The following is a 20454-nucleotide window of genomic DNA, read 5'->3' on the forward strand; positions in this document are numbered from 1 at the left end:
TTAAGCAGGCTCCACAATATGGGGCTTAATCTCACAACCCTGAGATCATGATCTGAGCTGAAATCAAGAGTCGATTTCAACTCTCTACTCTTGCTAATGAATGACAGATTACAATTCTGTTTTACTTCCACTAGGGAAGCTGTGACAACATAGAAGTAATGGATGCATGACAGACCTAAAAACATGCCTTTGGCATGCTTAGATTTTTGGTATGGAGAGCAATATGATCAATAGCAGTCTGGCTGTGGTACTGAAATGATTTCTTTACATTTCAACATAGCTACAAGTTGTAGTTATAATGTGAGTAGCATTAGGCAGAGAAAAGATATATGGAGAATGAGAGAGCAGAATACATGCAGAGGTACTGAGAACAGAAAGATGACAAAAACTTCATCTATCTTGGTTTTACACTGTTTTAGAGAGGATAAATAAGTTATATTAAATAGGTTTACTCAAGTTACCTGTATTCCTAGGATATAACTACCAAGTATTCCTAGAGAGCATATGTAAAGGTTCTTTAAAAAAAATTTTTTTTAAATGTTTATTTATTTTTGAGAGAGACACACAGAACATGAGCAGGGGAGGAGCAGAGAGGGAAGGCGACACAGAATCTGAAGCAGACTCCAGGCTCTGAGCTGTCAGCACAGAGCACATGCAGGGCTTGAACCCACAAACTGCGATAAAATGACATGAGTTGGACACTTAACCAACTGAGCCACCTGGTTTTTTTTTTTTAATGTTTATTTTTGAAAGAGAGAGAGAGAGAGACACACAACATGAGCAGGGGAGGGGCAGAGAGAGAGGAAAAGACAGAATCTGAAGCAGGCTCCAGGCTCTAAGCTGTCAGCACAGAGCCTGATAGAGTATGCCTAAAGGCTATTAATTCAAATCTAGATATATAAGCATCACAGCCTCAAAAATTGAGTGACTTAGACTGGTAACATGAAAGTCTATTTACTGATCTGTTAAAGGTCTTCTCGTCCGTAATCCTGCACAATTGTGGTAAGAAGAGGTTAGGCAGAACCCTTTATTCTAAGTACTTTTCTAAAATATACTAGAAATTGGGGCACCTGGCTCAGTAGATAGAACATTCAACTCTTGATCTCAGGGTTGTAAGTTTGAGCCCCACATTGGGTATAAAGATTACTTAAATCTTTAAAAAATTAAAATATACAGTAGACACTGACATGTGGTATAAATCCAATAAACTCTCACAAAAAATTCAGAATTAAGAAAGCGGGAGACAGTAATTTGGAATGATAGCAATTCAATCATGAATTAAAAGACCTAAAATCTAGTCCTACCTCTGTTACCAACTGGCTGTATGATATTAAACAAATATAATATGTACAGTGAAAAGGTAAGACTACATTCTAATATTCTCATGATTATTTAAACTTCATTTATTACTCCAGGAAATTCAAGGTTCAACCAACATTACTGTCAGGCTCTACTCATATGAAAATAAGTCCCAATATTAAAAATCAATCTAGGTAGCTACAAAATTACTGAAATGGGTTATCTGGACAAAATTATAATAAAGGAAACAAGAAAATGGCAATAAAATGCCAAGGTGAGAAAATAAGTTTTTTGAAAACAAATTTTATCATTTGAGAAAAATCCATTAAACCAGAACGGATCTGAGATCAAAAATGTGGTCATGAAAATAAATTTGTATGACCTATAGCTTTATACTTTCCCAAAAGTTATTCCCTGGGTGGTTAAAATACCAATCAAGTACAATATGTGTAGTCTAAACCCATAAGAAAAATCCATACTTAAAAACTTTCCATCTGCCAGTGACAGGGGATGTGCTCCAGGTTTCTCGATCTTAAAGATTTCATTTACGAATCTTATCTGGCAGTCATTTAATTTTCCTTCAGAACCCCTGTTTAAAAAAAGAAGAAAAGTTAACTTCTGCAGCAAAATCTAAACCATATGCAAATAATTAAGAGTCATTTTGGAAACCCACAGAACTTTGTCTATTTACAAATTGGGATTATAGCTATACCAATCACTTTGAGCCACTGTTTCCAATGGCAGGAAAAGTCCAATAGTGATTAGTTATTATTCAAAGTTAAACATAACTTTAGTGTAATATTAGGAAAAAAATTTACAGACTTCACCTAGATTATCTATGAAGAAGACAGTTTTCTTATAAATTAAACACTAGATAAAATGATACTCTATCAATCAAAATAAAAGATTTAAATATATTTCCAGTAAATACTGTAAGTTTCTGGGTAAAAAGATGACCTCTCAAAAAAAAAAATCCTTCAGATACTAAGCCATACTCCTCATAGATACAATTTATACCTGTTTGCATATGCTTCTTCAACGTTTCCTGCTGTGACTATGGATTTATATATGGGTTTTTCCTTTTAATCTGGCAACTTTGGTTCCTATTTTTGAAGCTATGTTATTTGTTACACAGAGATTTAGGATTCTTAAACTGTCTTATGAAATGTCTCTATCTCTGTAATGCATTTTATATCAAAAGCATTTTTTGGCTAGAGTTTGCGTGGTGACTCTATTCTTTCACCTTTTAAGACTTTTAATGTCAAATATTCACAAATGCAGAAAACTGCATAAATGTATAGTATAGTTGATTATAAGAATTATAATCTAATTCTTGTAGTCATCAACCTTGACAGAAAATAGAAGTTTACCTTGACATGCTCCCTCCCAATCTCATTCATTATTCCCTGCTAAGAGTTAATTATTTACCTTAATTTTCTTAGTCTTATCACCCTTCTGCCTCTCTAAGCATATGATATATAGTTCTGCATGTGTTTTAAATATTCTAATCAATGCCCATGCGATCTTTTTCTTACAATCTGTTAAAGAACTGCTATCATTTGTCCTATAGTGTTTCCCCCAGAGTCTTGATTTTGATACATGCATTCCCAAAGTTTAGTTTAAATAGGTTTTTCCCATCATTTGTATCAGTAAGTTGGTAGCTGGATCTAGAGTAGAGGTAAAAAAAAAAAAAAAAAAATCCTAGTCTGCTGCCTGTTTTTATAAATAAAGTTTTACTAGAAAAACTAATCATTCATGCATTCTCCAAGGTTCATTTTGTGCTACAGTGGCAGAGTTGAGTAGTTGCGATGGTGGAGACAATTTGGCTGTCAAAGGTTAAAGCTACTACCTGGCCCTTTACACAAAAAAATTGCCAACCCTTGCATTTAGAAATGCTTAGTCAAATACAGGTTCATTTTTTGGTAAAAATATTAATAGGGCTATTCTGTCAGGAAGCACCCAGTTTACTTAGTTGTCTTTTCCTATGATGATGGGAGCTATGATATTCAGTGCTAAAATTTATTAATTCACTGGGATTATGAAGTATTGATATTCCAGTTCTAGCATGCCTTTCTCATTTATTTGCTACAATTCCATAAAGAGAAACTCGGCCTCATCAATTATTTGCTGACTCAGTGACAGAGTATATAGAAAAATGTAGATTAAGTGCTTTCTTCGAGAACTTTAGAAACAGTTCCCTATATAAGTAACCAATGAGTGTTTATACTACTAGGGATTCACATACGTATTTGAGGAGTCTCAATCTATTAGAGAAATTTCCCTTGTCAATGTTCAAACTGTCTCATCTTTGGCCAACAGGAACTTCCAGTTTACTTCCAAATCTTTCTGACAAGAAATTAGAAGTCTTTGTGGGTTTCCTTGTTATCCATAAGACAAGATATTCCAAGTTCATCTTGTAAATTTTCTGCCTCTAGCCTGGAGTTCTATCTATAAGAAAGCCTCATTTATTTTAGATAGAAGTAACATTTCAAGACCATACTTCAGGCACTAAAAAAGCTTACTGCAACTGGAATGATCACTGTTTCTAGTCTTCTTCAGTGGACAGGGCTATAAATTTTAAACATACTCATGAATACATGTACAAAATACTTCACGAGATTATACAAATACTTTGTTCAAATTCAGAACTAAATGTAAATTTACTTTTTAAAAAAGTTATGTTTCTTCTTTCTCCCCCAATCAAAAATACCAATTATCAAACATACAAGATGCCTAAATAAGAATACTGCAAATACTTCTTTACTTTATCAGACATTACACTCAAGACACTCTTACTAATTGTCATAATAATTACTGAAAATACATAATTTCTTTTATTTCCTCCATCTTACAGTTATAACTATGTCAGATCATATAATAACTACATTCTATACTTTTCTCCTTTATATTATCTCCTTCAGTCCTAACTTCTAAATGTAAAAATATTCTTAATGTTTATCCCCAGTCTTTAGGTCAAATTTTCTTCCGTCATCTTGATAGTCTGAAACTAGTTCTCTGGAACATTCCCCAGGAAGTATTCTTGAGAATACCTCCCCTAGTTCTTCCAAGTTAACAACAGTTCATCTTTAGCCTTTATTCTGAAAGCCAGACTTAAAATCTTTGGTTTGGGACACCTGGGTGGCTCAGTCAGTTAAGCGTCCAATTTTGGCTCAGGTCATATCTCACGGTTCATGGGTTTGAGCCCCACGTCGGACTCTGTGCTGGTAGCTAGCTCAGAGCCTGGAGCCTGTTTCAGATTCTGGGTCTCCCTCTCTCTCTCTGACCCTCCTCTGCTTGTGCTGTCTCTCCCTGTCTCTCAAAAATAAAAATAAAAAACAATTTTTTTTAACTCTTTTGTTCATCTTTTCTTGACTCATGTACATCTTTCTGGGATTCTTTCCTTATAAGACTTTTATCTTCATTCCTTCTACAGTATTTTTTTCCTTTTTACATATTTGACATCATGGTTTTTCTTTCCTTTCTTCCTTTTTCACTTTTTCTTCCATTCTTTCAGTAAATTTCTTGAACCTTTAGAGGGTATAATTTCACTTAGCTTTACTAGTTCAATGCTATAGAGTTCTATAGAACTTTTTTTTAATTGATTTTTTTTTGGAGAAGGATTCAAAACTATAGCAGCTAAATTCTAATCTGATAGAAAGCAAATGAGTAGTTGTCTGGGGTCAGAGCTGAGGATAGTGGTGAAGATTCTAAGGAAACCCAAAAGAACTTTTTGGAGTGATGAAAATGTTCTATATCTTGACCACAGTGGTGACACAGTTACATACACTTGCCAATATTCACTTAAAATATATAGTACATATTGCTTTATGTAAATTATGCCTCAAAAAAATTTTTTTAAAAAGGCACAATGGAAGGTAACTTACTGATATTTCCTGGCTCTATTCTCCTTCCCGATTTTAAACTGAAACCTTTTTCTTCTGTCTTTATGGTCCCTATCTTATTCAGTTTGAATTGCATCTCCAGTAATTTCTTTTCTGTATAGGGCTTTGCCTTGGAATAGTTTTAACTAAAATTCGAGAGCTTGCTGGGCTCTAATCCCTTTAAAATCTTACCGCAAACTGCTTGTACTCATCTAAACAGGTGTGCATACCCCATTAGCTTCAGTTGCTGTATTAGCTCTTGTTGTCACGTAACTCATCACTCTAAAACTAGCAGCTTAAGACAAAAATTATCTCACAGTTTCTGCAAATCAGGAATTTGGAAACAGCTTAGCTGGATAGATTTGGCTCAAGACCTTACATAAGGTTTCAGTCAAGCTGTTGACCAGAGTCACAGGTTCATCTAAAGGTTCAACTAGGGCAAGAACAGCAGGATGTATGCATCCTCATAACACAGCAGCCGGCTTCCCTCAAAGAGAGTGGTCTGAGAGAGCCCAGAATGGAAGCTTCAATGTTTTTATAACCAAATCTTGCAAGTGGTATACCATCACTTCTGCCATATTCTATTGGTCAAAAGAGTAACCCTAAGAAAGATGTGGGAAGGAACTATGCAAAGTGTGAATACCAGGAAGCAGGAATCACTGGAGGTTATTTTGAAAGATGGACACCATTGCTGTTATTTTCAAAACAGCTTGCTGAACTAGTTTTATTATTTCAGAGTACATGGGTCCATTATATAAGCTGTAGTTACCCTCTCCTACCTCTTGTACAACTACTGATACCACACAGGTCTTATAGCTACCAGTTGTTTATCCCACCAGCTATTTTGGTGTTTTTAGGGGATACCACAACTTCCTGAAATGTTGCCCAGGAGTTTTCGATTAGATATTTTAGTTGCTCTATATGTTTGTGTTAGAACATCTAGGGAGATTAAAAATCTATGCCGTGGTCATCTTTCTAGAATTCCATCTATCCTTGTAATTTCAAGTTGTGACTTCACATTTAGTGATTCTTTCCTATAAGCAGCATATGGGTTTTGTTTTTGTTTTGATTTCATCCGTTGATGTCTTAACTGTAATGTGTAGCTCACGTATAGTTAAAATAATGGCTGACATATCTGGGTTTTACCATTTTACTATGTTTTCTATTTTATCTACCTTTTGTTTCTTTTACTCTCCCTGATTGTTTTCTTTTTAATTATTCTAATAATTATTCCATTTTACCCTATTAGTTGGTTAATATTTTAAAAATTATATTTAATTATGTATTAAGATATTACTTTAATGTCATGATTCTCAGAATATACCAGGTAAACAAGCCCAAGAAATCAATCTACTTTTAAGTTTTACTTTGCTACTTCTCTGATCATATCAGAATTTCATAGTTTCATTATCAACTTCCATCTTTTGCATGGTTGTCATGCATTTTATTCCACATATTTTAAACCTCACTACTGTTGTGTTTTGTGAATAGTTTATTTGGACTTACTCATAAAATTACCCTTCCTGTGTTTTTAAATTCCTTCCTATATTTCATGTTTCTATCTGAGATCACCTTCCTTCTGCTTACAGACCAACTCTCTTTAGTATTTCTTTTAGTGCAGATATGTTGGTATTGGATTCTTAGGTTTGTGGGTTTTTTTCATGCTTTTTTTTTTTTGGATTTTTAAAAAATGTATTTTTAAACTTACATCCAAGTTAGTTAGCATATAGTGCAATAATGATTTCAGGAGCAGAATCCAATGATTCATCTGCTATATATAACACCCAGTGCTCATCCCAATAAGGGTCTCCTTAACTGCCCTTGCCCATTTAGCCCATCTCCCCACCCACAACCTGTCCAGCAACCCTCAGTTATTTCTCTGTATTTAGGAATCTCTTGTGTTTTGTCCCCTTCTCTGTTTTTATATTATTTTTGTTTCCGTTCCTTTATGTTCATCCATTTTGTACCTTAAATTCCACATGAGTGAAGTCATATGATATTTATCTTTCTCTGACTTATTTCACTTGGCATAATACACTCTCGTTCCATCCACATTGTTGCATATGGCAAGATTTCATTCTTTTTAATTGCTGAGTAACATATACCACATTTTTATGCATTCATCCATCAATGGATATTTTTCCATACTCTGGCTATTGTCAATAGCGCTGCTATAAACATTGCAGTGCATGTGCCCCTCTGAAACAGCACACCTGAATCCTTTGGATAAATACCTAGTAGTGCAATTGTTGGATCACAGGGTGGTTCTACTTTTAATTTTTTGAGGAACCTCCATCTACTTTCCAGAGCAGTTGTACCAGTTTGCATTCTACAAGCAGTGCAAAAGAGTTTGAATTCTTAGGTTTGGTTTGACAACACCTTTGTCTTGTTAAATTTTTTGTAATTTATTTTCATTAGAAATGTATTTCTAACATTTTTTATCAGTGTTTTCATATGTTGTTCCATTGTGTTTTAGCTTACATGGTTTCTGATGAAAATTCAGCTCATACTCATTTTTATCTTTAGTTTTCAGCAGTATTAGTGCAATATGCCTCCGAGTTTCATTTATATTTGTCCTAGTTAGTGTTCACAGGGCTTCAATCCTGGCTATCTTCCCTCATTTTTTAAAATTCTACTTATTAGGTTTTCAAATATTGTTTTTTCACCTTTCTCTTCTTTGGAAACTATAAATAGATGTAATGCAAAGCTTTCGCCAGGTCCCATGTGTCTGGCAGTCTTTTCTGTGTCGTTTCTCCTAATTTTTTTCCATGTTTTAGTTTTGATATTTTTCACTGACTTGCTTATCACTATTCCTATCTTTTGCTATTAAGCCAACTTAATGAACTCTTAGTTTCAAATACTGTATTTTTCAGTTCTAGCATAATTATTTTATAGATTCCATGTGATTTTTTTTTATAGATTCCAATTCTCAGTTAAAATTCTCCATCTTCATCTATTTTCTTGAGCATATTAATTGTAATTATTCTAAAATCCTGTCTGATAACTTGATTTATCAATGTCACCTATGGGTCCATTTTTATTGTTGGGTTTTTTTCTGGTTTTTGATTATGCAGCCCTGTCTTTTGGTAGCATACTTTTGGTTTCATGGCAAGATAAAAATACAGAAAATACAATGGCATATTGCAATAATGCTGTTGAAAACTAAAGATAAAAACAAAAGGAATATGAGCCACATTTCTATCAGAAACAATGTAAGCTCACAATGGAACAGCATTTGAAAACAGATAAAAAATTCTCAACTTAGAAATGCAGTTCTAATGAAAACATTATAAAAAATGAAGCCAAGATAAAGATGTTATCAAACCAAACCAAAGAATTCAACAATATAAGTAAAAAACATTAGAGGAGGCTTCAGATAAATTTCCTTGTGCTGGGGAGACACTGTGGTGATTTAACATTTTATTCAGCAACTATGCTGAGGCAAGGCTTGTTTCCAAGATTTAGTCTACATATTTGTATTAGCCATCCAGTTTTCAACTAAGAGCCTTTGTATACTCTGTGGGACCATTTCAACCAAATCCCAAAATCTGTTTGCCTTCTAAGAATACTAAAAATTCCATTGTGCTTTTTACTTTTTTAGCCTCTTGCCCAGCAAAACCCCAGTATTTAGCAAAAGTCATGTGAGGAAAACAGGCCATATACTTGAAACATCCCAAACATCTGCCAAAAGCTTGGGCTCCACCCTGCCCCCAGCTGCTTTCAACTAGCTCTGCTCTACATCCATACTTAGCAAGAGTTCCCAGGCAAAAAGCAACTACAAAAACCAACTGCCTTCTAAAATCCTTCCCATTCCAAAGTCACAGGCTCTGATAGTTCTTTCCTCTCTGCTGTCATTAACATAACAGGTGATAATGTTATTTGAACTGGCTCTTCTAGTTGTTTTAGGTGAATGCTAATCTACTGCCAGCTATTCCACCCTACCTGGAAACAGAAACCTTTCATGTACTTCATTAGATGCTTCAATAAATATCACAAAAACAGGTGCAAAACTAGAATCATTTTTTCATTTATCTATCATTTCAGTTGAAGGCTTACCATACCCATTCCTTTGCACAGAACTGATGAAGCCATAAATCACAACCAAAACATGAATATTCCTTCAAGAAATAACATACTTCACTGACTCTAATAAGCCAACAATTATCAAATGCATTATTTTATGTACTACCAAGAAAGAACTTGGCCCGCAATGGAGTAGTCTAAGAAGAACCCCCAAAGTTAGGACTCTAAGTGGAAGACAACAACTATAAGCACACTATTTTATGAAATCATAAAAAAGAAAAAATCTGAGATGAGATGTTTGAGAAGGACATAAAGCTAGGACACCAAACAGCTCTTCTCACAGTTTAAGATAAATGGTAAATAACCACCTTGCACGTATAGGAACAGAAAATAAACATGACTATTTCAATGTTATCAGTGAGTATAAGGAGAAAAAGCATCTCAGGAACTGAACTAGAAGGTAAAATTCATACAGATTTGCAAATACAAATTCATACTACTTGTGTGGTCTAAAGAAGCTCAAGCAAAGAATTTAATTTTAAATTAGATGGCACTCCAAGATGCCTAGCAGAAGCAAACTCAATCTCTTAAAGAACCCAACTTCCATCTGATAGCAATTTCAAAATCTTAATTTGAGATGTTAAAATAAAAAACCTGGTCATCTCCAATTCTGTGAAATAATCTATTTACTGAATACTCATTATAACTAGTGCCTAGAACAGGGCCTGGCACAGAGCAGCCAACAAAAGTCAAGGCATTAACATTTCCGTGGTCTGACAGGCAGAATAATGGTGCCAAAGATATCTATGTGCTAAGTATGGGAACACATGAATATTACGCTACATAGCAAAAGGGACTTTGTAGACATCATTAAGTTAATGGCTTTGAAAAAGGATTAACCAGGTAGGCCCAAGATAATCAGTCCAGGGCACTTAAAAGTAGAAGAGGGACAGTGAGTCAGAGATACCCAATGTTAAAAAGGAAGGAAATAGGCCATGGGCCAAGGGTTTGGGAGGCCTCTAACATCTGGACAAGGCAAGGAAACAGTTTGTCCTTTAGAGTCACCAAAAAGAGACGCATCTCTGCTGACACTTTCAGTCCAGTGAAATCCATATAAGACTTCTGACTTACAGAACTGTGAAATGGTAGGTTTTACTATTTAAGCCATTACATTTGTGAATTTGTTGCAGCAACAACAGGAAACTACTACAAGTAGAGCAAGAAACATAAATCTCAGGTGATAATCAATACTACAAAGAAAGAGTAAGGAAACAATTCAAGTAATCTATGCCTTGCATATACATATATAATTGTATACAACAAGAAAGGCTTCTTTTGAAGGGATGTCTGAACAAAGAACCAAGACAAGACACAGAACAAGCCAAATAAGTAACTGTGTGGAGCAGACAAGGCAGAGGAACAGCAAATAGCAAAGGCTCTGAAGCAGAAGCATGTTTATAGGATTAAGCACCACAAGGCGGCAAATATGGTTAAAATACAGTAAACTTTGATTTATAACTTGATATGGACACCAAAATTGTAGTAATAATGGTACAATAATAAATAAGAATATCACTAAAAAGATGTGATGATAAATGAGTTGGATAAAATTTAGTAAGTAATAAGCCCTACAAAAAGGACATTGAAAATAAAGTGCATCCATAGCTTAGTTATAGCTTTAAAGGATTTTATCTAAAGAAAATTTATTCTACGTTTTCTTTACTTTTTTTCTTTAAATGCTAAGCTTTTATTGTTAAAAAAAAAAAAAATTTGAGACAGTGTGTGCAATAAGTGGGGGAGGGGTAAGGGAAGGGGGCAGGGTGAAGGGAGAGAAAGAATTCCAAGCAGGCTCAGTGCTGTCAGCACCCAAGCCTGAATTCTGGGCAAAATCTTACAAACCCTGAGATCATGACCTGAGCCAAAACCAAGAGTCGGACACGTAAACTGGCTGAGCCACCCAGGTCCCCCTCATATTCCACTTATAAATAAATATCTAAACTAATAACTTCATGTGGTATTAAATATAATGTGCATCACAATAGTAACTAACAAAGTATTTTGAAGAATGGATTTAAACTCCTAACCTTTTGTTCTGAATTTTCTTCAAAGCTAAAATAGAAACAGAAAACTATAAGTTAAAAATACAATTTGATTAGTAGACAGTTTAAGCATATTTACTTTTTGGTAGTCACAGATAAAAAATAGAAACAAGCATGAACTTTAACTCCAAGTTCCCTTAACAAATAACCAAGGCATATTAAAAATCATGTCCTTTATTTATTTCTTCCTTTGCACCTTCAATACAATAGAAACTTTCAAAGCTGAAGTTTAAATAAAATTTAGATAAAATCAAGTTCTTAAAAAATAAAATTCTATTTTAAGAAACAGAAAATCTGGATTGACCTATAATCCTTATAGAAATTAACCAATTATAAAAATCCTTCTCACAAAAAAAAAAGCTTTACTGAGAAGCGCTGCCATACATTCAAGAAAAGGAAACAAAACTCCACCATAAGACAGAAAAAGAATATTCTCATTATTTTATAAAATCTGAATAATTTGTTGAGGACAGTTAGGAAAACTAACGTGCAAATTTTACTCATTAACACAATGCAAAAATCCCACACAAAGTATTGTCAAAGCAAATCCAGGACAGCATATCCACAAAATACTTATGTCTAATACTATAGTTATTGGTGAAATTTTGAAGTTTTTTTTCATAGAGATAAAGGAGAAAAAGGATGCCTGCTATCATCACTTCCTTTCAACAAAATACTAACAGACAGATGGTGAATAAAAGAAATCCTAAGATAAAATGTCATAATTCATAGATGATAGTTATAATAAAAAATTCCCCCCAAAATCTACATGTAAATTAAAACTAGTAAATCTAGTAGGGCTACTAGATCCATGACCAAAGGTTACTTTATACCAGTATTAAAGGAAAATGAAATAAAAATAGCATTTACAGGAATAACAAGTAGTACCTGAAGTTAAATAAGGATAACAGACCCTGATAAGATCAGATCTCTGGAGGGCATTAAATCAGGATCTATCATATTAATTGCCAACGTTCAATTATTCTGAACCTACAAAAACACTTTATATGATTCAACCTAACAAAAACACGAGAAAAAACACATTAAAAACCTAAATAAATGGAGAACAAGCACATTCATGAATTAGAGTCAACACAACACATATTAAATCCCCAATGGTTTTTATGTTGAAATTACCAAGATGATTTGGAAAATTCAAATAAAAGCACACAGACCTAAAAAGATAGAAAACTACTGAAGAGCAAGGAAGGAAGCCCTGTTGGGTCATATCATTAAAGTGTGGAAATGATAACAGGACACACAGCATAGACCCATGATACATAACAGACATCAAATAGATGCATCAAATATAGTCACTTGATAGGAGGGGCTATTGAAAATCAATGAGAGGAAATTGGGCTTTTTTTTTTTTTTTACCCTCTCCTCCTCAAAAATGTGTTTATTTTTTTAAATAAAAAAGTTTTTAATGTTTATTTTGAGAGTAAGAGTGAGCAGAGGAGGGGCAGAGAGAGAGAGGGAGTCACAGAATTTGAGGCAGGGTCCAGACTCAGAGATGTCAGCACAGAGCCCAACGTGGGGCCCAAACTCACAAACCATGAAATCATGACCTGAGCCAAAGTTGAATGCCCAAACGACTGAGCCACTCAGGCACTCCTTAATTTTTTCTTTAAATGTTTATTCATATTTTGAGAGACAAAGATAGAGTGGGAGAGGGGGAGAGAAAGGGAGACAGAATCTGAAGCAGTCTCCAGTCTCTGAGATGCCAGTACAGTCCCAACACGGGGCTTGAACTCGTGAACTGCAAGATCATGACCTGAACTGAAGTCAGACATCCTACAGACTGAGCCATCCAGGTGTCCCCCAAAATGGGCTTTTTAATAAACAATGCTAGGAATAATAACTATCCATATATAAAGATAAATTAAACCCTCACACTCTACAAAAAACCTAGTTCAAATGAATTAAAGATCTGCTAAAGAAAGACAAAACCACAAAGCTTTTTAAAATAATAATGCAGACATCTCTTCACCCAAGATCCCTGTCAGACTACTTTATTAGATTCCTTTAATTATTCTCAAGGTAAACAGTATGGTATTATTCTTATACAATCCCATTTAACCACGGCAAAGGAGAGGCACAACTGTAAGGTGCACCTTTAAAGACTGAAAAAGCTAGGGGGGGAGCCAAGATGGCAGAGAGGAAGGGCACTCCGTAAACTTTGTCCGCCCCATTTATCGAACTGAGAAGGACATTACTCTCATCTGCAAGAGTGGAAGGAGAAAATACAGTCTCCAGAAAGAAGACAACCTCAAAGATGCCTGAGTGAGTGAGGGCGAACTGCGCAGATTGGAAAACGGTCCAGTCTGAGACGGGCAGGGGAGGTGGGAGCTCCAGCCCAACACAGGGAAAGCACATGGAACCCCTGAGAGACAAAGGGAAGAGAAAGAGAAACTGAACACACTCATAGAACTGTCTCTAAGGAAGAGATAAAGAACTGTTAACCCGGGACAGAGAGATAAACTCTCACTACATTTGCAGCGCGAATCCCAATGGCAGAGGGAAAAACAGCCCCCACACCTACATGATCCCAGCAGGGAGTTGGCAGCACCGCGCACTTCGCCTCCTGCAGCGCATCTTGCCACCAGCAGTGGTGGAGCAAATCCTAGTTGGTGCCGAGAGAAACTGCTCCCACCTCTACAAGATCCTGGATAAGAAGCCAGCCACCAAAGCAAGTACATCTCATCTGTGGTAGCATAAAAGTGCATGGACTAGGATTCTGAAGCGAGGCAGGCCTGAAAAATACAGCTTGGCTCAGCTGTGGGACAAGGAGATCAGACTCACTAGAGTGGCCTGCAGTGCTTAATTTCAGCGAGGATTGGTTGTGACCATTCTACACTCCACAACCACCAAGGCAGGGTCTCCAAGAGCAGCCCGCAAGACCTACCTACACCAAATCACCCCTGTCCACTAGGGGGAGCTGCTGCTTTTTTTTGTACTTATTTTTTATTATTACCTTTTTTACTTGTTTTTTAATTTTTTACTATTTTCCTATTTCCTTTCTCCCTCTTTTGTTCTTGCCATCCAGATATATTCTCCCTTATCTGATCCTTCTCTCCCCTCGACTGGTTATAAGCTTTTAGACTGTCCATTGTCATTTGTTATCTCTACTCCCCTTTATATTTTTCTTTTTCTTCTTTTAATCTCTTTCCTCTCCCTTCCTTTTCTTTTCTCCCTTTCACCTGGTTAATTTGTTTGTTTGATTTGTCTATGAATTTGCATGCTTCTGTTCCTGTGTGCTTGTTTGTCTGTTTTCCTTTTCAGGGCTACCTCAAGAAACAAATTAAAGTACACATGATAGTCCCAAATATCGCTGAGTAGGGAAATAAAATAATCAAAGGCACAACAAGAAAAACTGAGAGACACCAGTAAAAGAAACTTTCCTGATACGACAGCCTCAGGGCAGTCAATAAGCCTTCTTTAAGAGAGCAATACTAACAGATGCACAGTGCACAACAAGCTTTTAAAACTGACAAGAGACAGAAAACTAGCAAAAATGACATTACGAAGGAACTCTCCCCTGAAGAACCTCCAGGAAGAAGTCACAGCCACAAACTGCTCAAGGTAGATCGAAACAACATAACTGAACAACAATTAAGAACAATTGTCATAAAATTAATCGCTGGGCTTGAAAAAAGCGTAAGAGAAGCTATGTATACAAACACTAGGGACTTTCAAAAGAGATGTGAGGAGTTTAAAAAACGCTATAAATGAGGTGAATAATAAAATGGAGGCAGACACCTCAAGGACTGAAGAGGCAGAGAAGAGAATAGGTGAATTAGAAGACATAGTTATAGCAAAAGAGGCAGCTCAGAAAAAAAGATATTGATCCAGGAACAAAAAAAGAGAAATTTCCAACCTGAGTGATAAAAATCAAAAGGAACAATATCCATAGCATAGGTATTCCTGAAGAGGAAGAGAGAGAGGTCCTGAAGAGGTACCAGACCAAATTATAACAGAATTTCCTGAATCTGTGGAAATAAACATTCATATTCAAGAGGAACAAAGAACCCCCTAAAGAAATAATTTGAATTGACCTTCGGCACAACATATCATAGTGAAACTGGCAAAATATAAAGATAAAGAGAGAATTCTGAAAGCAGCTAAGGATAAAAGGGCCCCTAACATTCAAGAGAAACCCATCAGAGTGGCTACAGACCTATCTAATAAATCTTTGCAGGCCAGGAAGGAATGGCAAGAAATCTTCAATGTGATGAACAAAAAAAATATGCAGCCAAGAATCCTTTATCCAGTGAGCCTATCATTCAAAATAGGAGAAAGATGTCCCCAAAAAAACAAAAATGGAGAGAATTCATGACCACCAAAAAAGTCCTATAAGAAACCCTAAGAGGGACTCTATGAGGGAAATGTTGCAAAGAATATAAGGTACCATAGACATCAATACAAACATGAATTCTACGGAGAACACAATGAATCTAAACCCATATTTTTCAGTAATAACACTGAATGTAAATGGACTGAATGCTCCAACCAAACGACAAAGAGCAGCAGAATGGATTAAAAAAAAAAAGCAAACCAAAAAAAAAAAAAAAAAAACCAAAACCCAAATCCATCTATTTGCTCTTTACAAGAGACTCATTTTATAATGAAGATACCTTCTGAATGAAAGTAAAGGGATGGAGAAATGTCTATCATGCGACTGGAAGAAGAAAGCTGAAGTAGCCATACTTATATAGGACAAACTGGACTTTAAAGTAAATGCAGTAATAAAAGATGAAGAAAAACATTATATAATAATTACAAGGTCTCTCCATCAGAAAGAGCTAACAATTATAAATATCTATGCACCAAATACAGGAGTACCCAAATACAGAGCTCTGTAAACTTTGTCTGCCCCATCTATCAACTGAGAAGGACATTACTCTCATCTGCAAGAGCAAAAGGAAAAAATACAGACTCCAGAAAGAAGACAACCTCGAAGATACCTGAGTGAGTGAATGTGAACTGGGGAGACTGGAAAACGGGCCAGCCGAGACAGGCAGGGCAGGTGGGAGCCCCAGCCCAACAGAGGGAAGAGAAAAAGAAACTGAACACGCTCATAGCACTGCCTCTGGGGAAGAGATGAAGAACGTTTAACCGCGCTCAAAGAGAGAAACTCTCACTCCATATATAACTGCTGGGTAGCCCAAATCCCGAACCTGGGTGGCACAAGGAAAAGAACAGCTTCCAGCCCTGTGGCCATGCCAGCGGGGAGTTGGTGGCTGAGGTAGCGGCCACAGGGGCGCTCACTTTGATCGAGGACTGGAGCACGCACCTCATTTCTCTGGCACATCTCACCTGCAGCATTGGCCGTGCGAATCCCAAATCCCGGGTGCCAACAGGGAAAAAATAGCCCCCTCCCCTATGTGATCCCTGCAGGGAGTTGGGGGCAGTGGAGGCCAGGGCTCAGGGTTCTGCTGCAGGAGCTCCCAGCTCATTTCCAGCAGGGCCTGGTGCCTCGACCAACAGCAGCACAAATCCAGCCAAGGCCTAGAAAACTGCTCCCTCCCCCTAGACTACTGCTATCCATACTGGGTGCTGGGAGTAGGCAACAGTGTCTGTGAGGGCATGCACTACACCTCCTGCTGCACACCTTACCTTAGGCAGCACACCTCACCTCAGGCAGGGGTGGAGCGAATCCTGCCCTGAGGGAAGTGAAACTGATCCCTCCCTCTAAGAAGACAGCCACCAAAGCAAGTACATCTCATCTGTGGTAGCATAAAAGTGCATGGACTAGGACTTTAAACCAAGGCGGCCTGGAAAATACAACTTGCCTCAGCTGCAGCACAAGGATATCAGACTCATTAGAGTGGCCTATAGGGCAGAGTTCCAGTGGAGCTTGGCTTGAATCCATTCTACTCACTGCAGCCACCAAGGTGGAGCCTCTGAGAGCAGCCCTGGGCACCTACTACACCAAACCACACCTATGCACAACGAGGAGCTGCTGCTTTTCTTTTCCTTTTTTTCTTCTTTTTTCTTTTTTTTGTTTGTTTTTTGTACTTTTTTTATTATTACCTTTATAAAAATTTTTTTAAAAATTTAGTCCTTATTTTCCTTTCTCCCTCTTTTTCTTGCAATCCAAATATATTCTCCTGTATCTCATCCATATCTCTACCATCAACTGGCTATACACTTTTAGACTGTCCATTGTCCTTCATTGCCTCTGACCCCCTTTATCTATTTTTTCTTTTTGTGTCTTCCTCTCTTTCCTCTCCACTGTCTTTCATTCCTTTCCCCCTTTTAATTTGCTTGTTTGATTGGTCTGTGCATTTGTGTGCTTCTGTACGCTCTGTGTTTGTTGGTCTGTTTTCCTTCTTAGCGCTACCACAAAAAAAAGACAAAGTGCGCATGACAGCCAGTCCCATGTATCACTGAGTAGGGAAATAAAATATTCAAAGGCACTACAGGAGAAACTGAGAGACATCATTAAAAGAATATTCCTGAAATGCCAGGCCCGGGACAGTCAATAAGCTTCCTTTAACAGAGCAATATCAACAGGTGCACAGTGCACAACATGCTTTTTAAAGCTGACAAGAGACAGAAAACTAGCAAAAATGACAAAACGAAGGAACTCTCCCCAGAAGAACCTCCAGGAAGAAGTCCCAGCCACAGAACTGCTCATGGCAGATCTAGACAACATACCGGATCAAGAATTTTAATACCCTGTCATAATATTAATCGCTGGGATTGAAGAATGCATCAAAGAAGAAACTGAGACAATGACTAGGAACTTTGAATATTGGTGTGATGAGTTTAAAAAGGCTAGAAATTAGGTGAATAACTAAATGGAGGCAGCCACCTCAAGGACTGACAAGGCAGAGAGAAGAATAGGTGAATTAGAAGATATAGTTATATCAAAAGAGGATGCTGAAAAAAAAAGAAATTCATCAAGGAGCAGGAAAGGAGATCAAGACTTGAGTGATAGAATCAAACAGAACAACATCCCTATCATAGGAATGCCGGAAGAGGAAGAGAGAGAGAGAGAGAGAGATCCTGAAGGGATACTAGACCAAATTATAACTGAGTTATTTCCCAAATCTGGGGAAAGAAAGAGACATTCAAATTCAAGAGGCACAAAGAACCCCCTCAAGACGTAGTTTGAATCGACCTTCGGCACAACATATCATAGTAAAACTGGCAAAATATAAAGATAAAGAGAGAATTCTGAAAGCAGCTAGGGAGAAAAGGGCCCTCACGTACAAAGGGAAACCTATCAGAGTGGTTACAGACCTATCTAATGAAACTTGGCAGGCCACAAAAGTATGGCAGGAAATTTTCAATGTGATGAACAGAAAAGACATACAGCCAAGAATCCTTTATCTAGCAAGCCTGTCTTTCAAAATAGAAGGAGAGATAAAGGTGTTCCCAAATAAACAAAAATTGAGAGAATTCATGACCACCAAACCAGCCCTACAAGAAATCCTAAGAGGGACTCTATGAGGGAAATGTTGCAAAGAATACAAGGTTCCTGAGACACCACTATAAACATGAATTCTAGGGGGAGCACAATGACTCTAAACCCACATTTTTCAATAATAACACTGAATGTAAATGGACTGAATGCTCCAACCAAACGACACAGGGTAGCAGAATGGATAAAAAACAAAGTCCATCAATTTGCTGTTTACAAGAGACTCATTTTTGACCTGAAGATACCGTCAGGTAGAAAGTAAAGGGGTGGGGAAATATCTATCATGCGACTGGAAGCCAAAAGAAAGGTGGAGTAGCCATACTTATAGAGGACAAACTGGACTTTAAAGTAAAACAGTAACAAGAGATGAAGAAGGGCATTATATAATAACTACAGGGTTTCTCCATCAGGAAGAGCTAACAATTATACACATCTATGTGACAAATTCAGGAGCTCCCAAATACATAAACCCTGGAACTAGAAGGGAAGCAGCAAGAGCACCCCAAACCTAGCGGAAGAACTAATAAAGATCAGAGCAGAAATAAACAATATAGAATCCAAAATAAAACAGTCAAGCAGATCAATGAAACCAAGAGTTGGTTCCTGGAAAAAGTAATCAAAACTGATAAACCTTTATTTTATTTTATTTGTTTTTTAAAATTTTTTAAATGTTTTATTTATTTTTGATGGAGAGAGAGAGACAGAGCATGAGAGGGGGAGGGGCAGAGAGTGATAGAGACACAGAACCAGAAGCAGGCTCCAGGCTCTGAGCTAGCTGTCAGCACAGAGTCTGATGCGGGGCTCGAACCCACAAATGTGAGATCTGACCTGAGCCAAAGTCGGAGGCTTAGCCAACTGAGCCACGCAGGCGTCCCTGATAAACCTTTAGACAGGCTCCTCAAAAAGAAAAGAGCACCCCGATAAACAAAATCATGAATGCAAAAGTATCTATTACAACCAATCCCTTAGAAATACAAGCAATCATCAGAGATTACTATGAAAAAATATATGCCAACAAACTGGACAACCTAGAAGAAATGGACAAATTCCTAAATGCACATGCACTGCCAAAATTCAAACAGGAAGAGATAGAAGGGTCCGATAACCAGTGAATAGAATCTGTTATCAAAAATGCCTAATGAATAAGAGCCCAGGGCCAGATGGCTTCCCAGGGGAATTCTACCAGACATTTAAAGCAGAGCTCATACCCATTCTTCTCAAACTATTCCAAAAAATAAAAACAGAAAGAAAACATTCAAACTCTTTCTACGAAGCCAGCATCGTCTTGATACCTAAACCAGACAGAGACCCAGCAGAAAAAGAGAACTACAGATCCTTAATGAAAGAGATGCAAAAATACTCAACAAGATACTAGCAAATCGAATTCAAAAGCATATAAAAAGAATTATCCATCATGATCAAGTGAGATTCATTCCTGGGTTACAGGGATGGTTCAATATCCACAAATCCATCAATGTGATCCATCACATTAACAAAAGAAAGGATAAAAACCATATGATCCTGTCAATAGATGCAAAAAAGCATTTGATAAAATACAGCACCCTTTCTTAATAAAAACCCTTGAGAATGTCAGAATAGAAGGAACTTACCTAAACATTATAAAAGCAGTTTATGAAAAGCCCACAGCTAATATCATCCTCAATAGGGAAACACTGAGAGCTTTCCCCAAGATCAGGAACATGACAGGGGCGTCCACTCTCAC

General features: G+C 36.9%; 1 protein-coding gene across 1 annotated transcript in view; it reads right to left on the reverse strand.

Annotated features, from left to right (window-relative positions):
- The window catches only part of UHRF2 (ubiquitin like with PHD and ring finger domains 2), a 90003-nt gene that overhangs the window by 28725 nt on the left and 40824 nt on the right, over positions 1–20454 (reverse strand). The window contains exon 5 of the mRNA XM_029919354.1: positions 1779–1888. Coding sequence (XP_029775214.1) covers positions 1779–1888 — 110 coding nt within the window. The remainder of the gene's footprint in view (positions 1–1778; positions 1889–20454) is intronic.

Source organism: Suricata suricatta, chromosome 13 (genome assembly GCF_006229205.1).
Source record: "Suricata suricatta isolate VVHF042 chromosome 13, meerkat_22Aug2017_6uvM2_HiC, whole genome shotgun sequence".
In the NCBI taxonomy this organism is placed as follows: Eukaryota; Metazoa; Chordata; class Mammalia; order Carnivora; family Herpestidae; genus Suricata; species Suricata suricatta.